General features: G+C 47.5%; 2 protein-coding genes across 7 annotated transcripts in view; one reads left to right on the forward strand and one right to left on the reverse strand.

The window, feature by feature from the left end:
- Window positions 1-23,247, forward strand: part of MICU3 (Mitochondrial calcium uptake 3) — a 39,610-nt gene that overhangs the window by 256 nt on the left and 16,107 nt on the right. The window contains exon 1 of one of the 4 annotated variants that reach the window (XM_043426936.1): window positions 7,740-7,772. The exons of 2 other annotated variants lie outside the window; for them this stretch is intronic. In XM_043426936.1, coding sequence (XP_043282871.1) covers window positions 7,755-7,772 — 18 coding nt within the window. In that variant the 5' untranslated portion in view covers window positions 7,740-7,754. Of the gene's footprint in view, window positions 1-7,739; window positions 7,773-13,799; window positions 13,896-23,247 lie in introns of those variants that run through there. One more of the 4 variants, XM_043426934.1, reaches the window with a different exon arrangement.
- Window positions 10,305-17,008, reverse strand: LOC122415096 (uncharacterized). 3 transcript variants are annotated; one of them, XR_006261859.1, is made up of 8 exons: window positions 16,324-17,008; window positions 15,650-16,248; window positions 14,979-15,422; window positions 14,451-14,905; window positions 13,198-13,514; window positions 12,575-13,097; window positions 11,065-11,118; window positions 10,305-10,833 (listed from the first exon to the last, which is right to left on the reverse strand). XR_006261859.1 is itself a non-coding variant. In XM_043426940.1 (3 exons), the coding sequence occupies exons 1-3, from the start codon at window positions 11,946-11,948 to the stop codon at window positions 10,535-10,537; spliced, it is 369 nt and encodes a 122-aa protein (XP_043282875.1). In that variant the 5' UTR covers window positions 11,949-12,040; the 3' UTR covers window positions 10,305-10,534. The 3 variants fall into 3 exon arrangements, 1 of the variants encoding a protein (XP_043282875.1); XR_006261860.1 differs by lacking the exons at window positions 12,575-13,097; window positions 13,198-13,514; window positions 14,451-14,905; ... (1 more) ...; window positions 15,650-16,248; window positions 16,324-17,008 and adding an exon at window positions 11,712-11,807; XM_043426940.1 differs by lacking the exons at window positions 12,575-13,097; window positions 13,198-13,514; window positions 14,451-14,905; ... (1 more) ...; window positions 15,650-16,248; window positions 16,324-17,008 and adding an exon at window positions 11,933-12,040.

Below are 23,247 nucleotides of genomic sequence, written 5' to 3' on the forward strand. Positions count from 1 at the left end.
AGTCCGCCGAGGAATTACAGCATTTTTCAACACTCCCAATCCGCCCCTTACGCATCATTATTTAACTCCGATTTTAACGAAAAACCGTCCGACGACGAAACTTTTTTCGTCTCCCCCCAACGAAACACGTAGCTCCGATCTTATCGACCAAAAATTTACGAGGCTCCGTAGACCCGGAGAGGGAAGACGTCGCTCGCACTATCGAGCGCGGCTCGACGCGCGGCTCGCGGACAGATGTTTTTGAAGAGGACGTTACAACCGGCGCGCTGACATTGCGCGCCGATCCCCCCTTTCTTTTCTTTTCAATCGACCGAATCTATGTGGCAAAATAGAGCTGTTCCCATTTATAGAATGTTCGTACACGAGCGGGGAGGACCAGCTGTTTTCACTTGTCGAATAGTTTTCGTCATTTTGAGCGCGTCATCGGCCACTTTTCCATTGACAAATGGCGCATTAACACGTGTTAATAAATGCGAGCACGGCGACCCTTCGGAAATAATCTCGGAGTCAAAACACCGCTCCACGGAATCGTGGAGCGAGAAATCATTCGGTTAAACGCGCTCGTACGATTCCTAAACAACCAAACGACCCAATATTTTTCACGTGCATTTTAAGGCCACGAGATTTATTGCCCCGGTCGGTAGGACTGACGGGCGAGAAAACTTGGCGAGCCTTTTTTCTTCTCGACTTTTTAACCGTCCGACAAAAAAAGAGATTCTACATTAACGAGGTAATGAGATACTAAAGCGCGTCCTTTTATAGCGAGTCCGGCATCAATGATGAGTGCGCTTTACGTTTCGAAGCATTTTAACACTTTAACAACTCGCCGGCAATCGGGACATTCGATGAGGCCATAAACACTCGCGACTTTTCAAAGCCAACCTCGCCGAGCGGTTTTTTACACCTCAGTGCTTAGATCAAAGTTAAATTACAAACCGAATAAACGCTTCTCAGACTCGGAGGATTCGCGACTAGCCTCGATCGTTATTTCTCCAACCGGCGTTCCAAAATCTCGAGAATATATTCGAGAACGTCGCCCGAGACGATCCGACTCGTTTGGATATAGAGACGAAACACCGTCATTTTTTCTCCACAAGAAAACACTTCGTCGCTACTTTCCGTCGTTATTCATTCCGATTAAGTTTCAATGATAAATTCATCAACGGAGCCACATACTGGGAGCGTGTCCCGCGAGCCCGTGCGAGAGTGAAAAGAAAAAAATGAGAGGAGGCCAACATTTTCCGAATATTGTTTCGGTCCACACTTGAAAAATTCACCTTTTTCCTTCGCTTCGACATTGACTACATATCATTTTACGAGTTCAATCGAATATGAGCGAGAAAAAATGGGCGAGAGAATGTTGAAAAAACATTGAAACGCGCGTTGTAGGTTTAATTTGACGGGAGTTGAATGATTGTGAGTGAAAAAGTTACGAAATACTGCGGATTATCGTCCGGTCGATACCTCGCGGAACAACTGAGGCGTAAATGCTTAATAAATGTACTGATGACGGGGCAAAACATACGAGTAAGCTGTAGGTGCGTTGAAGCGTTCGTCCGAGTGTCTAAGCCCAGTTCAGCAGGTTTCCGTAGCTCCTCTAGTATCCGTTCGTCAACCTGTTTTCCTCGCGGCGCATAAGTAGATCGTTTAGAGTCGTACAAGCTCGTAAAGTCCTGGGGACGGGATGTCAGAGGACTTTTTGGAATGAAATTTTACGAGCTGTTGTTGCGTCTCTCGCGAGGTTGTTTGTCCCTCGGGAGTATCGCGTCAATCGCGATCGGCTTTTTGTCCCCATTTTCGATGCGCCGTTTTCTCCGTTTTTCCCGAGGCCGCGTTTCGTCGCCGGCTGTTAAGCAGCTTTAAACGCGAGTGTAAATGCGAGGAGGCTGGTGCGTTTGCTTTTCTTGCCGAGGCAAATCGACGGAAGTAATTAATTTCGGACAAGCCCGCTTCTTCGCCACTTCTCTTGAAGACGCCTGAGAAAAAGCATTTTTCTTCCCTTTCGAGTGCGATGAAAAAACTATGAGCGATGTAACTCGAGACGGCGCGAGCCCAGCCCGCTCGCCAGTCTCCGATCTACGGGGCACATTTGTCAGGACGAACCACCACGATTTCCTGGAGATTCCCTCGGGCTCGTTACTTCCTTTCTGCGAGCTTCGTAAATTCCTAGCGATTTCGCGTTATTAGAGCACACGGACGAGGGCGAGGCCGGAGCCTGGTTGGAGCTGAGCGAATTTCATTTACTCCAAAATTCGGATTCCGATGCTTTTGAGCCGGGGCGACAAGTTATGCGGGAGTCTCGACTGTACAGGTATACGAGACCGACGACAGCCTCCTGTAACCACCGAGCGCTCGCGCGTCCAATCGTATTTCAATTGAGCATCAAATATGCTTTCGTCTGCGGGCTCCCCGTCGTCGTTTCACATTTCAAACAAAAACCTAATATCCCACGGCGGATCTCCAGCCTTAATATCTCCTTTTCTCTGAGCGGAGGAGAGAATGAGTCGTAAATTAAGTTTCAACGTGGCGTCGACGGTGGCAAGAGGAGGACCCCCCCTGGCGGCGCAGCTCTCTTCCTGTTCCAGCGTGCTCTCCGCGTGTACCGTTTCGCCAGAGGATTTAATAAACGTACATGAGGAAGCCGCGAGCCCGAGAGCTGTAGGAGGAAAAGCGATTCGATGCGAGTACAAACAACACGTGAGATCACGAGGCTGCTTTCGAAAATCTTCATCCGTGCATCGGAGGCAAAGATTCCTCGGCGATTTACACGCGAAGCGAGTACAGCGCGAGTAAAGATATCTCAGCTCTAAAGTACAGTGTCGCATGAAAAGGGCAGGTCGGTGGTACACGGGGGGGGGAGGGGGGGGTGTAAAAAAACCAGGAGGAATCTCGGCGGAGTGAGATGGAGAAAAGCGTCTTATCTCGTGGTTCAAGTGAGTCCGATCTACCGCATTTTCTTGTTGTCGATGATGCGAGCGAGCCTCCGGCACGCTCGTCGATCGCGGATCGCGCAACACAAAAATAAAGTAAGAAGTAAGGGAAGAAAAAAAAGTAAGAGGAGAAACGGTGAAGGACGGGGAGGGGAGAGGTCGAGGAAGAACACGCCGAAGAAATCAAGCGAAGAGTGAAGCTGCGAGGAGAAGGGGAATCGGAATAAAAAGAGAAACAATCTCGTGCTTGATACCGATGAGATACCCGTTACAGGAAATGCGCACTTTCCCCTTTAAGGGTAAAATCGATCGCACGCCCGTTGCGGATTCGCGAGATGGAAGGAGAAGGAAAGAGAGACGGAGCGGAGAAGAGAGAAAGGAAGGGAAGGAGAGAGAGAGAGAGAGAGAGAGAGAGAGAGAGAGAGAGAGAGAGAGAGAGAGAGAGAGAGATGATCCGAGAGAGGCGGTTATTATAATCGAGCTGTGCTCAACTCTCCCGGTCAGTTTGTGGTGCTCTCTGGTAAAGTCCGATCGTAGCGGAGCTCTCGGTACATTTGCGAGGTAGAAAGAGAGAAGGCTGGTGAGAGTACGGAGGGTGTTGGTGCTGGTAGTTGCGTATAGCAGTGGAAGCGAGGACGGTGCATCGTACGAGACGGAACGCCGTTAAACTAGTTGGTAGCGAATCGGAGCTCTCGCCGATGCCTCGCTCCCTTTCTCTCTTTTACTCTCGTTCTCCCTTTTTTCCTCAATTTTTTCGACTATCTTGCAGAACAGCATTGCTACTGCGAAGTCGTCGGCGTTAAGCATAAATCTCGGATGCTGCACGTCGCATTTTCCACGAGAAGTTAAGAGGAAGAAGACGAGAGCGGTTCATATGTATATACGCGCACATTTTTTCAACGTTCTCGCGCATGTATTTGTACGTTATGCACGGAGCTCGGTAAGCGTGAGACTCGTGAAAGAGAAGCTGCTTCGGAAGAAAGATCGCGAGAAAGAGAGAAAGGGCCTCTCTGCGGTGCGTCCTCGAGAAACTCGTCCGTAGGTGCTCTCCTCTCGTCGCCTGACCAAAGTGCTTTTATCTCCGGTTTGTATCGCTGCATATGCGAGCTGCGTTCGGCTCTGAAAGTGACTTTTATCGATAGACGACGGTTTGCCCATTTTTCTATCATTTTGTGTATTTTCTACGACTGCGAATGCGCATTTCACGGATATATATCAGGCGCGTTATGCGAGGCAGCCGGTATACACATTCTTATATCGATCCGCGTATACAACGACGCGGAAATAGTTCCCGGCGCAAACGCGTTATCGAAGGCTGCAACGTCACTGCGTTCGCGTCAGGACGGACCACACGCCCACAGCCGCGCCCGAATAGTATACTAATGCAAAGATAATGAGAGCTCGCTCGTGGCATGTTCTCGCTCCATGTTCTCTTTTCTCCTTCTCTCTGCTCGCTCGATTTGTGCGAGGTCCGAAAGCGAGAGTGAATTATCGTGCCGGACACGGGCCGCGAGAGCGAGCTCGGGGCTCGCTTTATTCGAGTCCGGACTCTCGCTTTTTTCTTTACTCTCATTTTCATCGTTCGCTAACATTTCGGAGACGAAAAATCGCCCATTATTTTGACGGCCCGTTCGAAAAGTATCGTAGCAAGAGAAAAATATTTCAATTGCTGCTGTGACTCTCGTCGCGAGGATACGCGGATATGGGAGAAAAGAGAATAAAGCCGAGAGCAGCTCGCACCGCGTCGAGAGATGTTAACTCCGAGACGATAATCCCCGATGTCGTAATCGTATTTAACGGGTGCGTTGAAATTCACGAGGATGCTTGTCAATGTCGAGTTTACGGTGGCTCGTTAGAGCGGGGGGAAGGAAGAGCGATTATGCCGGACGCGCAGTAGTATAAATTTTTGTTAGCTCAGCCGGAGAATCGAGTTGCGGTATATTCGCGAGAAGCGAGCCGGTTAGTACTCTCCTCTCCGCGCTCCCGGCCAATAGTCGCCGCCGGACGACGAATTGATTTCAATTTACTCTCCCGCGCGACTCTTTACGTTCTATACGTATACAAGCACGATTTTATATATACACCGCAAGAATCCATGTACGAACGTGTGCGCAGAGGCGACGCATGAAAAATAGTATCGCGTCGTCCGCGGGAAGCGAACAAACGAACTGGTTTGTTGATACAATAAAATCTATAACGAGTACCACGTGGGTGGGAAAGGCGTAAACTGCCTGCGTGACGAGCGATCGGTCGCGCCTCGCTAAGAGGGTGCGTTCAAAATTTTTGCCGTCTTCTTTCCTCCCGCCCCTCGAGCCGGGGCTCCTCGGTAACGGCGACAATGCGAAACGTCAGGCGCCTTCTCGCACAGCCGGAGGAGCTGAAGAAACGGATGAGCGCTGGGACGCAGTCCTCATCATCGTCGTCGTCGTCGTCGTCGCGAGCACCATCATCGTTGTTGGAAACAGGCCGCGAGAGAGGGGAACTAGACAAAGAGAGAAAGAAATATAAATAAAAAGTAAATAAGAATAAAGCAAATGGAATATACGTGTTGCACTGATTTAGAATCGCCCAAGTTCTAATTGGCTCCGAGTATAAATCATCGCTTCGATATAAATCTCAGGGCAACCCGTTACTCTTGATTCTTTCGTTGAAAAGCTTTTCTTTTTATCATAATACGTGCCGGTGGATACAGATATATCGTCGCTGTTTGGGAGGCCGGTGCGCGAGTTCGTATCAATAAATTGTTGACTCTCGCGAGAGCGATGCATGAAAATAAATTAAATGTCTGCGCGCGGCATACCGCCGGGTTTGAAATGTTTATCGAATTTGTTTTCGACTTGGTACGAATCGATCGTTGATTTTTCGAAGCTAGGAATATTAATAAACGCGATGTTGAGTTCGTGAATTCGTTGAGCTCGTGTGCATTTAGAATTTTTACGAAATTCAAACGCGGATGTGTTATTATTGAATTATTGCAGGGGGAAACAGACGTTAAATGATTTTTGTGGTTATCCCTAATGATCTATTAATCCTCGCGATAAATACATCGGTGATTATCGATTTGTGTCAACTTTCAGTGCTAATTAAGTTTCCACGTATACCCGAGATATCTTGTTGTCAATAAAAATCGGATTGAAAAATGAGGAGCATAATTACGGGCTGTGAGAGCCGGGAGAGCCCCGCATCAGGATGGAATGTAATCAGGATCGTTTGACGATGTACGTGCGCCCTCGTATTACCAATTTTAATTAATCGCGCCACCAACATTCATTTTATTCTTCGAGGGATTATCGCTCGTCATTAATAAGCGCAGAGGAGCAGAGGTATCGCGCAATGAAACGTTGTAATTATTGAATCGGTGCAAAAATAATGTCATCAATGACACTCGAATATAACGCGCGGCAGCAGGATGAGAATCGCGCGTGCTCGGAATCGTCTATAATCCTGTTCCGTGCGTTGCTCCTCGTGCGCGCACACACGCGGCTAATTATTATTGCGCCTTCGGCGAATCTAGTCTGCGCTTCGTTCCGAGATCTGCCGTCGCATTGGCGTCATTCAGTTAACTTTAGTGCCGACGAGGTCGGAGGACTCGGGTGGGCCGAATGAATGTTCTCTCCCCGATTTGCAGGCCCGAGCGACGAGAGGCATTTCGGAACTTTGCGGGATGAGAGAAGCCTCGAAACGTCAACGACGGGCTTGTTTACGGTTCGGCCGATCGATCGCATTCGAAAAACCGAGGAAAAAGCCAGCTCCGGAGAGCAATGAATTATTGACGCAGCTACGACGATAAACGAAAATTCCAACTTTCCCGATGCGGGACAACTCGTCGCGATTAATTACCGGGACGAGGCCCCGGGAGGGCCGGGGAACGGGGAAAAATACAATGAATTTTTATACCCCGGGGAGGTCGAGGCGATGCCGGATGTTGAATTAGCCTGACAGACATATCTGTATCAGAGAATTTACGGTATATTCGCACCGCGCTCGTATATCTTACAAACCGGATGATCAATATATTCATTTTTTCCGTCTCTCCGCACGCAACGAGATTACGGGCGCGTTACTCTCAGGTGGGAAGCTTCGGGAGCGTATTTTACGTCGGGAACGAAGCACTTCGCGAAGGACGCTAACAAATCGGGAACGAGGATCGCGCGGTGCCGGGCGAGCTCTCCTTTTTATTTATCGGTAGGACGATGAGCAACGACTCGTGTTCGCATTGTCCCACGGTAGCGTCCGCTTCGCCGGGGAAGGATCCACGTGCGTCTCCCGCGCGCATTTCTCATCGCGCGTTTCTTATCCCCTGTGCGTGAAACGAATCGAGTGTTTCTCGAGCCGAGAACGAAACTGTGCAAATATCCCGCGGCCCCCGAAAGCCTAGTACCAACGTCCTTTTTTTCGCGACGAAGAACCGGAACAACTCTACGATTGTTCAACGAGGAACAGCGCTTGATAAAACACTCCCCCATAAAAAACGAACGGGAACGTGCACTTTCGCGAGAGAGATTAGGCCGCGCGAGCCAATTTATATTTCATTCTTCCCCGAGAGAGCGAGCTCGTGAATTTTTCGTGCAACAACAAATCCCCTGCACGGGATTTTCGGCGTGGAATCGGCCAGAGCTTTCCGATTCGAGTTTCTCGCCGGAACTTTCAATTTTCTCGTTTTTTTAGCATCCTCGAGCCAAAATGAATTTCTGGAAAATAGCGACTCCGAAATCTATCGATTCGCAGTGAAATCACAGCCTGAGACGGCCACTCTGTCAGATTTTTTCACATCTGGCTCAAAAGATTTACGTTTCAGGAGAAAAGTGCTTTTTGTTTTCAACGATGAGGACTTTTCTGGAGGTGAAAATCGTTCAATTCGATGTTGAAAGGCCCATGGCGACGTCCGAGCGACTCGCGTATCCGTATTGGGTGGCGTTTATCCAGTGTTTACCTCGGTATCGTCTACTACGGTCGAATAAATGCCGCGAGACCTCCCCTAATCTCTCGACCACCCAAATCACTCGCCTTAGGAGATTCTTTCCTATATGAATACAGCATCAACGTTCATTTTTTTCATCCTCTTTGTTACTTATTATCTTTTTATTTGTTTTGTTTTCATTTTTTTTTTTTTCGTCGTATCTTCTCCGGTGGAGTTGTGTAGTAAGAGGTAAAAACGTAGTACGAAAACGACAGGACGTAAAGCATCAGGGACCGCGAGACACGGTGGTGGATAAAAAGAGGGATAAAGAGTGAGGAAGGAGCGAATAAGCGAGCGTGTATAAAGAAAGGAGAGAAGCGCGGTATGAAGCACGAGCGAGTCTATGAGCTCGCGCTCGGCGCGTCCCGAAAGAAACATTTATGATTCATGGCCTCTCGGCATCGCCCTTTGCACCGGCACTGTTATTCCATCCACCTTAGATTTATGCCGAGAATTTTGTCTTTCTCCCTCGCTCGAGCGAAACCTGCGTTTTGTGAACTCGCAGATTCAATCTCTCCGGTTGAGGCTCACCCACGAATTCGGGCTTTCTCTCTCTCGCTCGGTCCCTCCGTCACTGTTTTTTTCCTCCCTGACTTTTTTGTTTGGATTTCCAGCAGTGAGACGGTGTAGAACGACGACGAGCACACTCGTCATCGCTCTACTATATTTTACTTTATAGACGACTCAATTCTCTTCTTGTGTGCCTCGTGAATTTACGATCCGCTTTCGAGAGATCCTCACTCTACATATATATATATATATAATTACGACGAGTCGTCGGGGCGAGAGCGAGCGCGAGGCTCGACTCTCATCGTCCTCCGATGCCTCGAGTCATTGCGTAATTACAGCATCGGCAAATATTACGCTGCGATTATAAGGCGTGACTATCAGACGCGAGATCTTCATTAGTCCTCATCAAATTGAATATCATTAAAGCCTTATTTTTTCTTATTTCTCAATGAATTCTTATTCGTTAAGACTTTAGGAAATGAAGCTTCAAGTAAAAACGCCAGCGATTGCAAAACACAGTCGATAAACGGATTAATTGAGAGAAAAAGTGTTAAAAGTCGTGGCCCCTGCTCGATTCGAATTCGGTGTCTGCCCACTACTTATTTTCCCAGAAATCCCGATAAATTTACCTTCCTTCACGTTGATTTCTCGTTTATCTTTTGAATTCAAGGCTCTGCTGCTGGATCCGGAGGAAAAAGCTACGAGAGATCTCCCTCTCTCTCTCTCTCTCTTGATGTCCACCCCTAGCATTGCAACACTTTGATCTTATCGCATCGTCTTGTCGCAATAGAGCAGACAAGAGAGAGCCTCCTTTCCGTCTTTTGTCCAGTAAAAAGAGGCCTGCGTTGCGTTTCTGCGTCATTGTGCCTTCCTAGCAGGCATTCCGGGACACGGCACGATCCTTCCACTTATTTTTCGATCTCATAAACTTGGCAGAATTATAGGAAGATCGTGAGATAACGCTCGTTCCTCGAGTCAAACATCTCCAGTTCGCCGAGACATTCATTGTTTTGGTTTTTTCACCGCAAACGCCACACTACATCACTTCGGACACCCAATTTCCTTGTACGAGGAAAAAAAAGGGGGGGCTCGGGACCCCGAGAACATCGAATTTATACGATTTCGAAGATTCAATCGAGTTTTTAATTCGATCGAAATGAGCTTTAACGAATCGGCGACGACCTCGATGAAGCTCGTTTTATTCATGCGCCTCGACTGGCTCTGGTCGAAAGCAAATTGAAATCAGACTAATTACATGGAGGCAGGGTTCGAACCGAGAATGAGATTCGAGCTGAGGAATTTTTCGTGACGCGGACAATTTAATGTGAGCATTTTTTAATACGATTTTGGTGGGGTAATGAAGGATTAAATGAAACGTGTTTTTTTGTTCCAACGTTTTACGACATCGAGTGTCCCTTCCTCGTTCTCCTCAAAGGACCAACGAGCAATTAACGACTTGTAGGAATCTCGTATACATTTCGTCGAAGCAGATAATGTTAAGAGTGAGCAATGTAGGACGAAGCAAGCAACAAAGATTCCTTCCGTGTCTTGGAAATCCGTAAATGGTTAACGCGAGTCAGCCTCCCCCGAGTCGGGCTAAGAAGGCGACAGATAGAAATCGGCATGCGTTTATGAGACCTGCTCGAATTACACGGAGCCAGTGATACGTTTTTTCCTTTTTTACGGCGACCCGAAGCACCTACGAGGATTCTAGTCGAGCGAGGGATAAATAGAGAAGAATCTACACGAAAATATAGTCGGACGCGATCGTTATAGGGCTCGGGAAGTATCGAAACGATCCGAGATATATTCGGAGCTCTGAGAGAGCGCGCGCAGGGACCACGTAGGTGGAAAACCGTGGGACACATTATTTCCAAACGTTAGTCATTTTGGCTTGTGAAACAATACTGAATTCAAAGATCGTTTCATTATTTTATAGTGATTCTAGAAAGTAATTCCTCTTTCGTATCTTAATGTCGGGAATGAGCAGTGCTGGAAAAGTTATTCTTCCAAGAAATTCAGTTTCAAAACGACTTCCCAGCTGCCCATTTTTTTCGATCCAAACTTCCACGCGCTCTGGCAACGCCTTTTTTGCTGAATTAATGATTTCTCCACTTTGACGAACCGTTTGACATTAGAGATGATTCGACCCTGGGAGAAAATCGGTCGACAAGCAGGATGGCGAGAAAATCACGAGATTCTCGACTGAGGCGCCGAGGCTCTTGCAAAACTCATAAAATTTGCGTTCCGATCGTTTAGTCAAGTGACACAATTGTGTCAACGACGATTTCCAATTATTCCGAACGCGCACCGCTCGTCGATTCTCATCTAAATGATCGGCCTCGACGTCTTGCTTGAGGTATTTCCAACGTCGATTCAGTCCGGGAAGCCCCATCAAGTCGAATGCCACGATGAAAAGAAACTCGAAATTACCTGCGAGATTGAGCAACTTTTAGATTTTTTTATCCTTTTGTAAAGAAAAGAAAAAAAAACAAATATTTACACGTGTCGGAGATCACAAGATTGAATTTTTTTGTCGATTACAACATTTTAATTAAGAACAAATGTGAATTCTGTGTCGCCGCGGACCCCAATAAAATTTTCACACATGCTAAATCTGTTGACTTTAGCATTTCTTTTAATACACCCTAACCAGCCACTAACCTTCATGGATGATTTTATAGACACTCGACTCTTCATTATGTCCCTCTGCCGAGTCTGAAACGAAAATTGAGCTTGTAAACGAAATCGTTTGGAATTTTGATATTTGGGCTTCCACACGGAAACTATTATAAAATGAATGCCCTGACGATAATCAAGTGGAGATCATCGCGATAGACCGGAGCGTGGGAAAAGTAAAAAAATTGTCTTCATTAATTGAAACTCTGTGTTTTTCTATCGGAAAGAAATAAAAATTGGCGCTCATTCACGAATCCCGGGCCGTAATAAAGTGACGCAAGATCCGAGTTGAGAAAAAATGTTCGGATGGTAAATTTGAAAAGATCGAAAAACGAGCTGACACGTTGATAAAAAGAGATTTAAAAGAAAACCACGTATGAAGATGGCGTGAGAAGCCCTTGGGGAAAATATGCGGGGCTTCAAAATCGTCGGAGTAAAAAAAGTGGCTGTTCGAATCTCCCACACACATCTTGAGCCAGAAGTGAATTTAAAGGAGCGAATATTAATCGAACTTGGCGCGCGAACGAGTACACGTTCGGTGCTCATATTCATTTCGGTCTCGCGTTTCGTCTTCCCACTTTTTCTGCTCGTCTCTCAGTCCATATCTCCTTCCCGGTTTTTTTTGTTGTTACCATCTTTTCGTGACACGGAGGAAGAAACTCGGAGCGTGACGAATTAAGCGGTTTAACCGTTGAGAACTTTAATTAACCATGACAGAACACTCTCTTCGTATATACGCACGCTCGCCGGCACGGTTTTTCCCCATCCGAATCACTCTTTCCCTCTCTATCCGAACGATAAAACCTGCGGAGAACAAGTGTCTGCGATAACGCATCATTTTACATTTCCTTACCGCGCGAGGCCTCCATCGGGAATAAGTCAGTTATGGCAATAGAACGCGAGGCATTTCCGCACCGACGGCGATAATAATCATGCAGGGCTATGCTCCAACTGTGAGGAGTTCTCTCGAAGGGCACGCGTGAAATTGATCAACTTGCATCGTTCCAAAGAAACCATCAATGCCCATAGCAAGCTGCGCACAGCACAGAGATAAAAAAAATCTTATTTAACTGCTTGGATACGATCAATTGAAGCAAACACTCCGGATCCGCTCTATGCGGAGCACTGAAACGCAATACGATTAAGCGCGATAGAATCGAAACTTTTCGTTCGAGCCTCCGAGTCTAAAAAATCCGGCGGGGGTTTTGAAAAAACTTCATTTTCGCATATAAATATTGTCTAGGAGAGGGCGTTAATGGATAGCCTGCAAGATCTCGGCGAGGCGAAAAAAAGGGGAGAAAAAATGAGGAGAGCAGCGAGAATCGGGTATCGTTGGTGGTTATCGTCATGCAACGTAGCGGGAGCGAGTGAAATAGACACACACACACACACACACACACAAACACAGGCGCAAAGCTCTTCGAATTATGCAGGAATCCTGTGTAATCGAGTACTTAATTGAGGCTTGATTAATTTCAATCTGATTAGACCCTACCGGGGAGTACGAGCCTCCCATGGCTCGTTGTTCTTTATTTTTTCTTCTCTTTCGCACTCCGCTGCCCTCCGTTCCGTGTTGGATTACTCGGGCGCCGCTTTCTCTCTCCCTCTCTCTCTTGCTCTCTTTTATCGTCCTTCTTCTCTTTCGGTCTCGTTGCCGCGTGTGTGAGAAGATCGGTATCGCGGTGTGAAAATAGACGCGCCCGTACATATGAGCCGAGAAAGCTTCAACGGCGAAATACCACACACTCCTCGTGTGTAAGCCCTCGGTAAACCATTTTTTCTCGCCTCTCTTTCCTCTAATACTTTTTTCTCGAGTGTACGAAGGTGCGGTAAAACGATGCGCGGAGGAAAGATGAATTCGCGCGAGGTTAAGACGACGCTGCGTGAAAACTCTTCGGCCCTTGCACAATTCTCCTGCGGCTGTGCACCGCTATGCACGATCCATATCTTAATTACACGCTTATTGTTTAACCTGTCGATGAACGGGCGACCGCTCCATAGCACACACGAGATCTGCACTGGAAAGGAGAAAAAAAAAGTGCAAGAAACACATTCCTGAATTCTATCAGTTGCTGCGCTGCAAATGTCCGCATTCCTTAACTCTATTTTTTTCTATACCTGCGGAATAGCTATCCCTCGCTGTCGCTCAAATGCGTGCGTGCACGCTCGCATTCCTTCAAGGGTCATACGCCGTACGGGATCTCAATAATTATTATTCCTTCATCAATTCTTCGCAGCTTGTAAATCACTCGCTAACATTTTGTTGAGTTTCGTTCCGCGCTGTATGTTCGCGCGTGTTGAGCTCAACCCATCGTCCCCCGGACGAGATTTTATTTAACGAGGCATCGCTTCCCTGTTGAACCGATGCTTTCGAAATGTCGAGATCGAGCTTCGTATCGGTCGCTGCTCGACTGTAAAATCGATTTCTTCAGACACTGAAATAGAGTAAAAACAAACGTGAGCGATTACGTAGGAAAAGTTTGAGAGAAACCCCTAAAAGTGTCAACACCCCGAAACGATGTTGAATCATCAAACAAAAGGAAAACGGTTGAGCGTCGATGCGGAGGATTCTCTCAATCCAAAAAGTGGTGAGATGCCCTCATCGCTGATCGAAATGAAGAAGGAAATGGGTTATGAGTTATGAAATAAAAAAAAAAGATGAATTGTCGGCTCGAAAAGGATCGTCGCCTCGTTACCCCTTTTATTTACCAATGATTAGTCACACAGAGGGTGTTATGAGAGGTTTTGTGGGCGCGGGAGAAGAGAAAGAGGTTGCAAGGGACAAATGGGTTCTTTGGGAGGAACGTGGCGCCCCGGTGAGTGCGGGAGACCGCGAAGCATGTTTTATCCTTTTTCTTTCTCTTTTTCTCGCTTCTTCTTAAACGTGTCTCCTCGCATGGCTCAAGTGCATGAGAAAAGTCGGTGTGGAAAAACAGGTTCGACGATGTGGGTGCGACTTGGCTATGCAGCAGCTCGTTTCCAACGCTCAAGAAGTAACAAACCTTCCTCAGAGGCGTCAACTTCTCACCGCCCTTTTACCCTGTGGTCTACGTGACGCGTGCAACAGAGAAAAAACGAGATAAAGCAGAAATAGTCCGGGGTGGGTGTCGAGGGGGAAAGAAAAAAGGAGCAAGAGAGAGAGGGGGGGGGGAGGGGGAGAGTGAAACGAGAATGAAAAAAGAAAACGTTTTCACGCCTCGTTCCAGCACGCCTCGCATCAATTCCTTCACGGCTCGTGTAAATTATCCTTCGCTAGTCCGCCGGGCGACACGGTTTACCAATCAAGAACGTATTGTGAGAATCATCGAAATTCTACCGTTTCCCAAGACACACCGCACTCGTAAATCTCTCCTCAAAGATCTTACACGCACATGATCGCAATCAATGACGTTATTCAATCGAAGGGGGGTTCGATGCTGATGCCCAAGATTCCTTGAGAGACGAATCAATCGTCGGGATGAGAAAAACTTGTCGATTTCCCGAGCGAAAAGTCCCTGCTTTGCCAGCCATTCTTCAATCGGCCGAATCCAAGGATGATCCCGAGCATCGGTTCCGTTTGAAACCAGATGGAGGATCCTGCTCTTGCTCGAGCAACACGAAAATCTTCACGTTCTCTCAAACCGGACACTGACTAATTGCGAGCGAGTCCCCAAAGTTCGATCGTTCCATGTGTCGAGGAACGAATAGTTACTCGAAGGGAAAAACGACTCGGACAGTGTCGAATTCGCATGAGGCTTACGGAACACCAGGCTCCGTGCATCCGGTATCGTCACACGAGACCCATTTCCATGTCGACTCTATCCAGCCCCCGACATATCTCCCCACCCTAAAAGCATTAATAAAGATTAGAGTTTTTCCAAAGATTCGGTGAGAGAGAGAGAGAGAGAGAAAGCACCCACGCCTTTAATTTTTCAAGTGGCGAAAGCCGTCCAATCATATGACGCAGATGCTCGGGAGGAAAAATCTCTTCTGTAACACGAAGGACGCCGTTCGCCACGCCTTGTCGACGCAAATCTGCGTGGGTTGTTTCCAATCTTTGCGCGCGCTCTATCTTTTCGAATTTTTAAGACCTCGTTCGACTTAAAATCTACGATACGTGCTCGGAGGTCAATCGACTACAGGCAGCTTGAAAAATCTGCCTGTAAAAACTTGCTTGGAGAAATGTCCCGATAATCTCGGCAGATTTTAGTCGAAAAAGAAGCTCGTCCAATGAGCATCGATCATCGTGAAGAAAAGATGAATAGCGATCGTCGGGCTCCAACAAAATGTGCTGCTCGTTTGGAGGCACGACCGCAGGCTGTTGCAGTGTCCCTGGCGATTCTTGCATTCATCGACTGGAATCCCTGAAATTATGACAAAAAGCGGCATTGAATAGAACTCCAAGGTCCAGCGCCCTCGATCGAAAGTTCGTTGAAGAATATTAATTTTCATACGAAAATATCAATTTCCAGATAATTTTATAACGGGGAAAAAGAAATTTGGAAACAACGAGTTTAACGAGATGCTTGCGCACTGCTCCGTACTCGCGGCGGTAGGGCACACGCGAGGCTATTCAAATTTTCAATTTCACCTTCGTGCAGGTATTCGGCTAACGATCGTCGGAGCAATTTTCGACAGGCAGCTCTCGGTAAGGGATTCAAAAAGATCTGAACGGAGCAGCCTCCTCGGAGTGCCTTAGTCTTTGATGATTGCCGACCCTGACTGGGTTGCTCCACAACAAGAAGGAAGAGAAGATCAGCTACTAATTCTATAAACTCTTCTTCTCCTCCTTCCTTTTCTTCTCTCATTCTTATACTCGTCTTCTTCATCTCCATCCTTTCTATTTCATTCTCGTGCGTGTGGCCTATTAAGACCAGGTGCGGGACCTTTGCCACCTTCGTATTCGTACCCTCCGCCATTTCATTAAATCCTGTAGCAAGCTTCCAGTATTGTATTTCGCTATTCGTACACGCCGATCGAAGGAAATGTGTTTGAAAATTCATCGCTAGGATCCCAGCAGCGCAGCCTCCGATCCAAACTCCTCGTCACCAAAGTCCGGCTTCATTTCAGTGGAAAACCTTTTTGCATCGCAGCATTGCAGCAGAGTGACCATTTCCACTGTCGTCCTCTCAATGACGATTTATTCGTCACGATCGGCTCGCAAATATTCCCGTGCTGAGGTAATCGGCTCTGAAAATTGAAACAACGATAAACATTAGCGAATTGTAATGAATGGATGAGCGTCACATGGCATGATGCACGCACGGTCAGATCCAACAAATAAAATCGATTGCACGGGCGCCGCGGCAACGCGGCGGCGCCTAGATGCCTATCGCAACTCGATGTACGGTCCGAGCGCGCGGCGTCTTTTTCTGCAAGCGCGTGCGATCGACTCCGGTGGCCCGGCCGTCACATCGCCTGCATAAGGACCTTCTCGCGCACCCGTCCAACGTGCGTATCAATATTGTGTAAGAATCTCGAAGAGTAGATTCTCGACGCGGCGTAGAAGAAGACCTTTGAGAGCCAACGCCCATGAATTTTCATTGGAGAATCAAAGGCGCATGCATTCATCGACATCGCGCATAATCCTGGCCTCGTAGCAGGCCTTCCGACCGAGTTTTAACGTCGTTTCTCTCCTCGCGGATGGATATCACGGCCACGGAGTCATGGCGCGCACTTGCACCGTGACGCTCGATCGAAAGTCCAAAATTCAGGCTTTTTCTGCTTTTCGGGCTTGCGGGGCACCGTTCCGGGGACTGGGCAGGTTCGATTGAACAGTTTCTCGCTCATCGGGCCTGAGTAGCTGAAAGAAAAGTCGAGAAAGCATGAATCTTGCTCCAAAACGCAGGGAACGAAAAAAAAAGAAGAAAAAACGTTCAGTCGACCAGAAAATTTTGCTTCACGGAATCGCCCATGGAATCACGATAGTGTGGCTCGTCGATGCAGTCAGGGGATCTCTCGACCGCCCTTATTATCGTTTGGAAGCTGGTGTGGAGTAACGATGAGTACTCTCGTTATCGGTAAGCTGCGGCTGGGCTACTGCGCGAGCGGTTTTCTCTTCCTCTTCTCTATTACTTCTTGGTATCCTGGGCATGCCTTCAGTTGCTAATGTTTCAGGATTCCCTCGATTGCCTCGATTTTTCAAACGTACGCCTCTCTCCGTTGGCGTTTTACCTTTATTTTTCTTCTGTTGGATGAAAAATAGTTGAAAAAGAAGTGGAAATATTCACGTTCCGAGGCGCTCGTCTATAAAGAGCTCATCGTATGCGCTTAATCGCTGGTGAGGAGCGCATAAAACCCAAGTTATCTTCTTCCCGGCCCAACGTCAGGATCGTATTCATTATGAATTCACTAATCGAGCACGCGGTAATTACGCGACAGAATAGATCGGCCGATGTGTTTGGGTGTGTTTGCAAGACGCTCAATTGATTATCGTTCCTGAGTGAGCTCATCGATCGGAAGTTCGTTAATTGAAAGATCATTGAGCCGCGAGTGCACTCGAAATAAATTCATTCGCGAATATATACCGTTGGAAGGAAAAAATGGGCTTTTTGCTGCCTCGCAAAAATGAGCGATTCCACAAGGCTCTTTGCCGAACGAAATATCTCTGTGTAATATTACTCGAAAGAGAAAATGAATAGCTTTAAAAAACGGCGTGAAATCGAGGCGAAAAGGCGCATTATTTCGTGCTTTGAAAGAGCGCGCGACGGAGAATCGGGCGGTGGGAGCAACAGGGGTGGCAGACTTCTTTGAAGAGCTTCGCGTGATAGCCCGAGGTGTAAAAGAGTTTGGGTGTAGAGCGCTTAGCACACGATTCGAGAATATTTTTCTGCCCCTGAGCAGCATCGCTCCTCGAGCTGACCGTTCATCTTTCTATATTGTCATCAACGTTTCATTGCCAATTGGTCAGAATTGGTAACGCGACAGAACAACTTGGGGGGGATCAGAGGCACCGATGCCTGTGTCGTGGCAACCAGGAGGGAAGAGTTATTGACAGAAATAGAATAATTTGTTCCCGTAGATAATTTCAGTCGAGAGGGAGAGCTTATCAAGGCTCGTATATCCCTGGAAAAAAGGAGAGTTCTTTTCGCCCATTTCTAGGCTGGGACTCGATAAAAAAAAGTGCGTAAAAAGTTGATCGGGTTGCATCCCGACGATGCAAACTCCCGTGCCATGCCCCGGACTAGGCGGCCGGTCGAGAGCGAGCCTTTCGGAGATTAATTACCATCGAGCTGCTCCCCTGTGTGGCTAGTATTTCGGTAAATGTCTTAATTGCCATATTCAAATAATCGAATCGATAATTTGGCCGCATGGGGTCTCCCGAGGGTCGAGACTCTGGCGAAGCTCCTTTCCTGAGTAATTTGTACAAACTCAGGCGTTTAAAAGGGCTGAGGAATAATATACAAGCGAATGGGATTGCGCCCAACCGTTTCCAAGTTTAAATACAGCGCGGGAGCGTGTGTAATTTTATCGGCGTGTGTTTGCGGGAGATACACGTTGAGCGCGTATTGAGCAAGCTGAAAGGTTTCGAGATCGAGAAAGCCATAAAGTACGGAGTCACGTACTACGTGGACTACGCGGTGGGTGGTTGATCCTCGAAACTCTCTTGGCTCCTTCTTATTTGCCCTTTTTTACTTTTCTACTCGCTTTCAGTCTCGTTCTCTCGTTGCGTCGCCGCGGTGCGCTTACGTCTCTCGAGCGGATCTCTTCGGGTCTATCCTGGTTTATGGTCTTTGCTCCTCCGAACTCTTGTCCTTGCAGGACATTTATACTTGCAGGGGACACGTATGTGCGGGAAAAATCTTGGCGTGCGAGCGAGCGAGCGAGAGAGAGAGAGAGAGAGAGAGAAACGACTTTCAAGTTGTCGTACTTTACGACTGCGACCAACCCATCGGTAATTAAATCTTGTGTGATCCTAACGCATACTAGCCTCTTTCCATGAACTCATACAGCGATATACGACTGCGCCGCGCTCAATAACACCCCACTAAATCGAGGAGGCCTCTTGTGTGAGAATAAACACAAATTTTTGGAGATTCTCCTTAAAAAGCCTGGAAATTCTCCATCAAATTAATGCAGCGTTTCGACACGCGATGGAGAATTAAGTTTTTGTATCGATGCTCGTTATTATTCCACTCGTAACGACGGCCCAGCACACCGTGACGATTGATGCCTTTTTTCGTATTTAAAAACTCGAATAAGCGACAATTAAGAAGCACGAGAGGTTTGTACCGAACGTGCGAGTGTGCTTATGCAGCGACCGGAGGAACGAGAGGATTCTTAAACATCCGAGTTCAATTGCCACAGGACCAAAAATAACCGAGCGCGGGGTTTGATATATTGAAAACGAAGCGAGCAGGTGGTTGTGGGAGCGGGAGTCAGGGCCTCGTGAAACATTGTTGAGTGAAATGTGGCAAAGCCAATTTTAAACGTGAGTCAAGAGAGATTGAGAGAGAGAGAGGTCGCACGAAGAGAATAAAGCTCTCTCGAACCCGCGATCCAGAAACTCTTACGCGCATGGATGCGTTCGCTCATTCTTTCCCTTTCTTCGGCTCGTTTATCCCTCGTAAAAGCCATCCCGAGATACTTTCTCGAACAACTCGCGAAATAGAGGACGGACAGGTGCAAAGAGTTTAAAAAGTGAATGAGCCGCGGCGGAATGAGAGAAAGAGGAAAATGGAAAGAGACAGCGAGTGAGAGGAGGGATGAGCCAGAAGGCATTTATCCGAGCAACGCTGCGATGCAGAATAACCGTATCGTCGGCGCGGACCTATTATAGTTGCGAAAATAAATAGCCCGATAAATATTGCGAGAACGAATTGCACGCGCTCGTCTTGCATAAAACACATTTATTTTATTCCCCCCCCCCCTGCCCCTCTTTTCTCTTTCGCGTTAGGCATACGCTAAGCAAAATCTCGTTTCGACGATTCTCTCCATCGAGCGAACAAATTTACCGGCTATCATATCCTCGACTTATTCATTAATCAAGAGATTATAGTCACTCGTTCGGCGCTCACGCGCGCGCGGGCATATTATACACGAATATATTCATAAATAATACAAAAGTGAAAGAGCTCAAGGCGTATTATCGATCGATACCTATATTCGCGAGGAGAAGAGGCCTCGATTCTATACTTTTTTCATTCCTTCCTCCTTTTTGTTGAACGAAAGCAAGCGGGTGGCCTGAATTATCGTACGAACGAAGAATTATGAAAGAAGATGTGATAATTACAAGCCCGAGAGAGGGAGAGAGAGGAAGAAGTGTGCATTAAAAGTGCAACAGGCCTAGGGCAATTCCGAAGGATCCAAGACTCTAATAGAGATACCAAAAGGAATATGGGCAGTGGCGAAGGGAGGGACGGGGGTTTGTGCAATATAAAATAAAGTTAATCGTCGAGGGCGTTGTTCGCGGAGCTATCGACGCATCTATCTATTCTTCATAGCCAAACTTCAGGAGGGGCGTTACGAAGAACGCCTCGAGACAATATTGTCGAGCGGGAGAGAGAACGGCGCGTTCCCGAAGGAGCTCATTTCGTTTTTATCTTCATTTCTTCATTCTTCCGATCGCGCCTTTTCGGCATAAAAAGACAAGTTTTTTCAAGCGGAATGTTTACCCTCGAAGGTTTCGCGATGGAGGAGCAGGAGCAACAGTTTCCTCCGGACGGTAAACATATTGATTCGCGAGAACGGCGAGCCGCGGAACCAACCGGATTACGGGTGAACGGGTCCGAGAACCGGATAGCGCAGGAGCGAGATAAAAGGAAGAGAAGAGCGTATTTAGAGATCGCTTAGATCGATCGCGGGGCCGATCGATCGAATCCCGATGATAAGGGCACGAGCTTCTTCATCCGCGTCGGTCTTCCCCCTTTTTATTCTTCAACTCGAACATCAACTCGAGACAAGAAGAGATGAAAGGGAAATAAAAAGGGGGGAAAGAAGAGCGAAGATATACGCGATCTTGACTGATTGACTACAGACATTGATGTACCAACAGACTTTAAGTGTTATTCGAAGCTTTGAAGAAATTTTCTGTTCTCCGGCACTCGCGCCGCGCGCGATCGTATGAAACGTCTTAACAAGGAGTCTGGTACGAGAGTGATGTTACTCCTCTATCCGGCGAGCCCTCCGCGCGCCGGGCTCCCAAGCAAAAGGATAACGACCTCGGGGAGATCCTTCGGTGCTGGTGCACGTTGCAGCCAACACACCGATTCACTTTGCCCCGAGAATGTGAGATAAAAAAAAGAGCAATGAGAAACGGAAAGCGAGGAGATGAGAGTGGCTCGATCCTGAGAGACAGCCGGAGATAACTGTGTATCTCGCTGCTATCTTTCGCGCATACAACCCGAGAAAAGGATAATCGCCGAGGTAGATCTGATAGAGCAGAAGGATTCCGATCGAACTCTCGCTGCTTCCTTTCCACTGATTTTTAACTCGAGTACAGTCCCGTTTATCCGCTGGCATCAATTATGTCATTATCCGATAACTTATCGCGTAGCCCGATATAAAATCGTTACGTTGTCAGCTGCCTCGAGGTTTATCGTCGCGGTTATTTTTCGTGTGTGCGAGCAGGAAAAGACGGGGGAGAAAGAAATGGAGTTTTCTCGAGGAATCGAGGACCGAGGGAGAGGATCCTTCCGTACTTGGACGGGACGGTACCGAACGAATTTGCTCAATAAACAGTTCGGCTTTCGATTTCACTCGGCTGTTGGATAAATATCGATTGGTGAAGAGGATTGCGTTGCATGTTCGAATACGAGTTTATCAGTTCAAGGGGGAGAGAATTTGTCAGGTTTACGTCAGAGAGCCAGACGATGAGGAGACGCCACGAATCTTGGGCCCCGAGCGGCGCATTCGCGGTGCTCTTTAACTTCTCTCTTTTCCCCTGGCTCTCGGTACTCGCTCGTTTTATCGTACTTTTTTCTCGCGCCCTCGCACGTCTCTTCGGATCGGTGATTCAGCTCCTCAGAGCCTTACCAGTTTTCGTCGCCCGCGGGAACCAACCGATTTTTCTCTCCTCTCGCTCGCTCGCTCGCTCCTTCGCTCCCCAGCCAATGACTCAAGCCTCGTTTCGTTACTGCCGGAGAGCGCACCGCGAGCCCGATAACGGGCGTTATTCCCGTCAGACGGAGGAGAGACGAGCGAGGTTTTCTCTCGCTAAAACCAAGAGCCCGGCACAACTCCCGATGCGCAAATCCTCTTCAAACTTGTTTATTTTTCTCTCAAAGTCTCGGGTTCGGCCAGCAGCTCCCCTACGCCCTCTTTCACTCGCTCGATCCGCCACGTCGCGGGCGGGAGCTCTCAAAAGACTCGCGAATCTTCATCTTCGCCAAGCTGTCAGATCGCCTTCTCCAGTATATATTTTTCTTTCGTGCCTCCTGCCGGTAAATAGAAGCCTCGTTTAATCGTCGCTACTGTTTATACGCGTCTTGCGACTCAACTGAAAAAGCTTAACTTTCAAAAATACACAAACTTATCGATGAATGATGCCAAATACTTGTCAAATTCTTGCACACGAATTTTGCATTCATCGCGTCTGAGATCTGCCTTCGAGTACGCCGAGTCCATTTCCCTTGCTCATTCTCTCTATTCTCGTCGAATTCTTGGCAGCGACGTGACGAGAGATTTTCGCTGACGTTTCTCGTTTTATAACTTCGTAAACTGTAGAGTGCTCTGCGTCTCGTTTCTTCAATTGATCTCGCTCATCCTTCATTTCAACTTTCTTAACAAGTTTTTCGACATTGCCCGAGGAGCTCGTCTCGTTTCAATGAAACGAAATTCATTGAAATTCTTTTCCAATGTCGCGCGTCACATGTCGAATGTTGTTGAAAAACAGGCTTGAGATTCGGTCTGAAACAAAAATACGAATTTTTTTTTTTCACCAATCCAGAACTATCGGCCAGTATTAATATATTGAGATCGGACAGCATATTGTAGGTGAAGAACGTAAAGTCAAACAGAATGGAGATTAACGGACGAGCATGTCAAAAAGCGGGACCAAGGACGATTATATCAATCGGCGGAGAACGGTTGAGGATAATTTCCGAAGATCAGAGACATTCCATTAATCCGGAGCAATCGGTATTACGCATCGGTTACGGCCAGTCGTGAGATCGGTTAGCGTAGAGGATCGAGAACTCAACGTCAAACAGAACGAAGATTAAGAGAGGAGAAGGACGTAAAGCGTGACAC

Source organism: Venturia canescens, chromosome 8 (genome assembly GCF_019457755.1).
Source record: "Venturia canescens isolate UGA chromosome 8, ASM1945775v1, whole genome shotgun sequence".
Taxonomy (NCBI): Eukaryota; Metazoa; Arthropoda; class Insecta; order Hymenoptera; family Ichneumonidae; genus Venturia; species Venturia canescens.

Bases quoted from the DNA above. Each gene is read 5' to 3' on its own strand.
- LOC122415096 (XM_043426940.1), bottom strand. The intron at 10,834-11,064 runs GTTAGTGGCTGG...TCAATCTCGCAG, and splicing joins CTATAAAATCATCCATGAAG to GTAATTTCGAGTTTCTTTTC.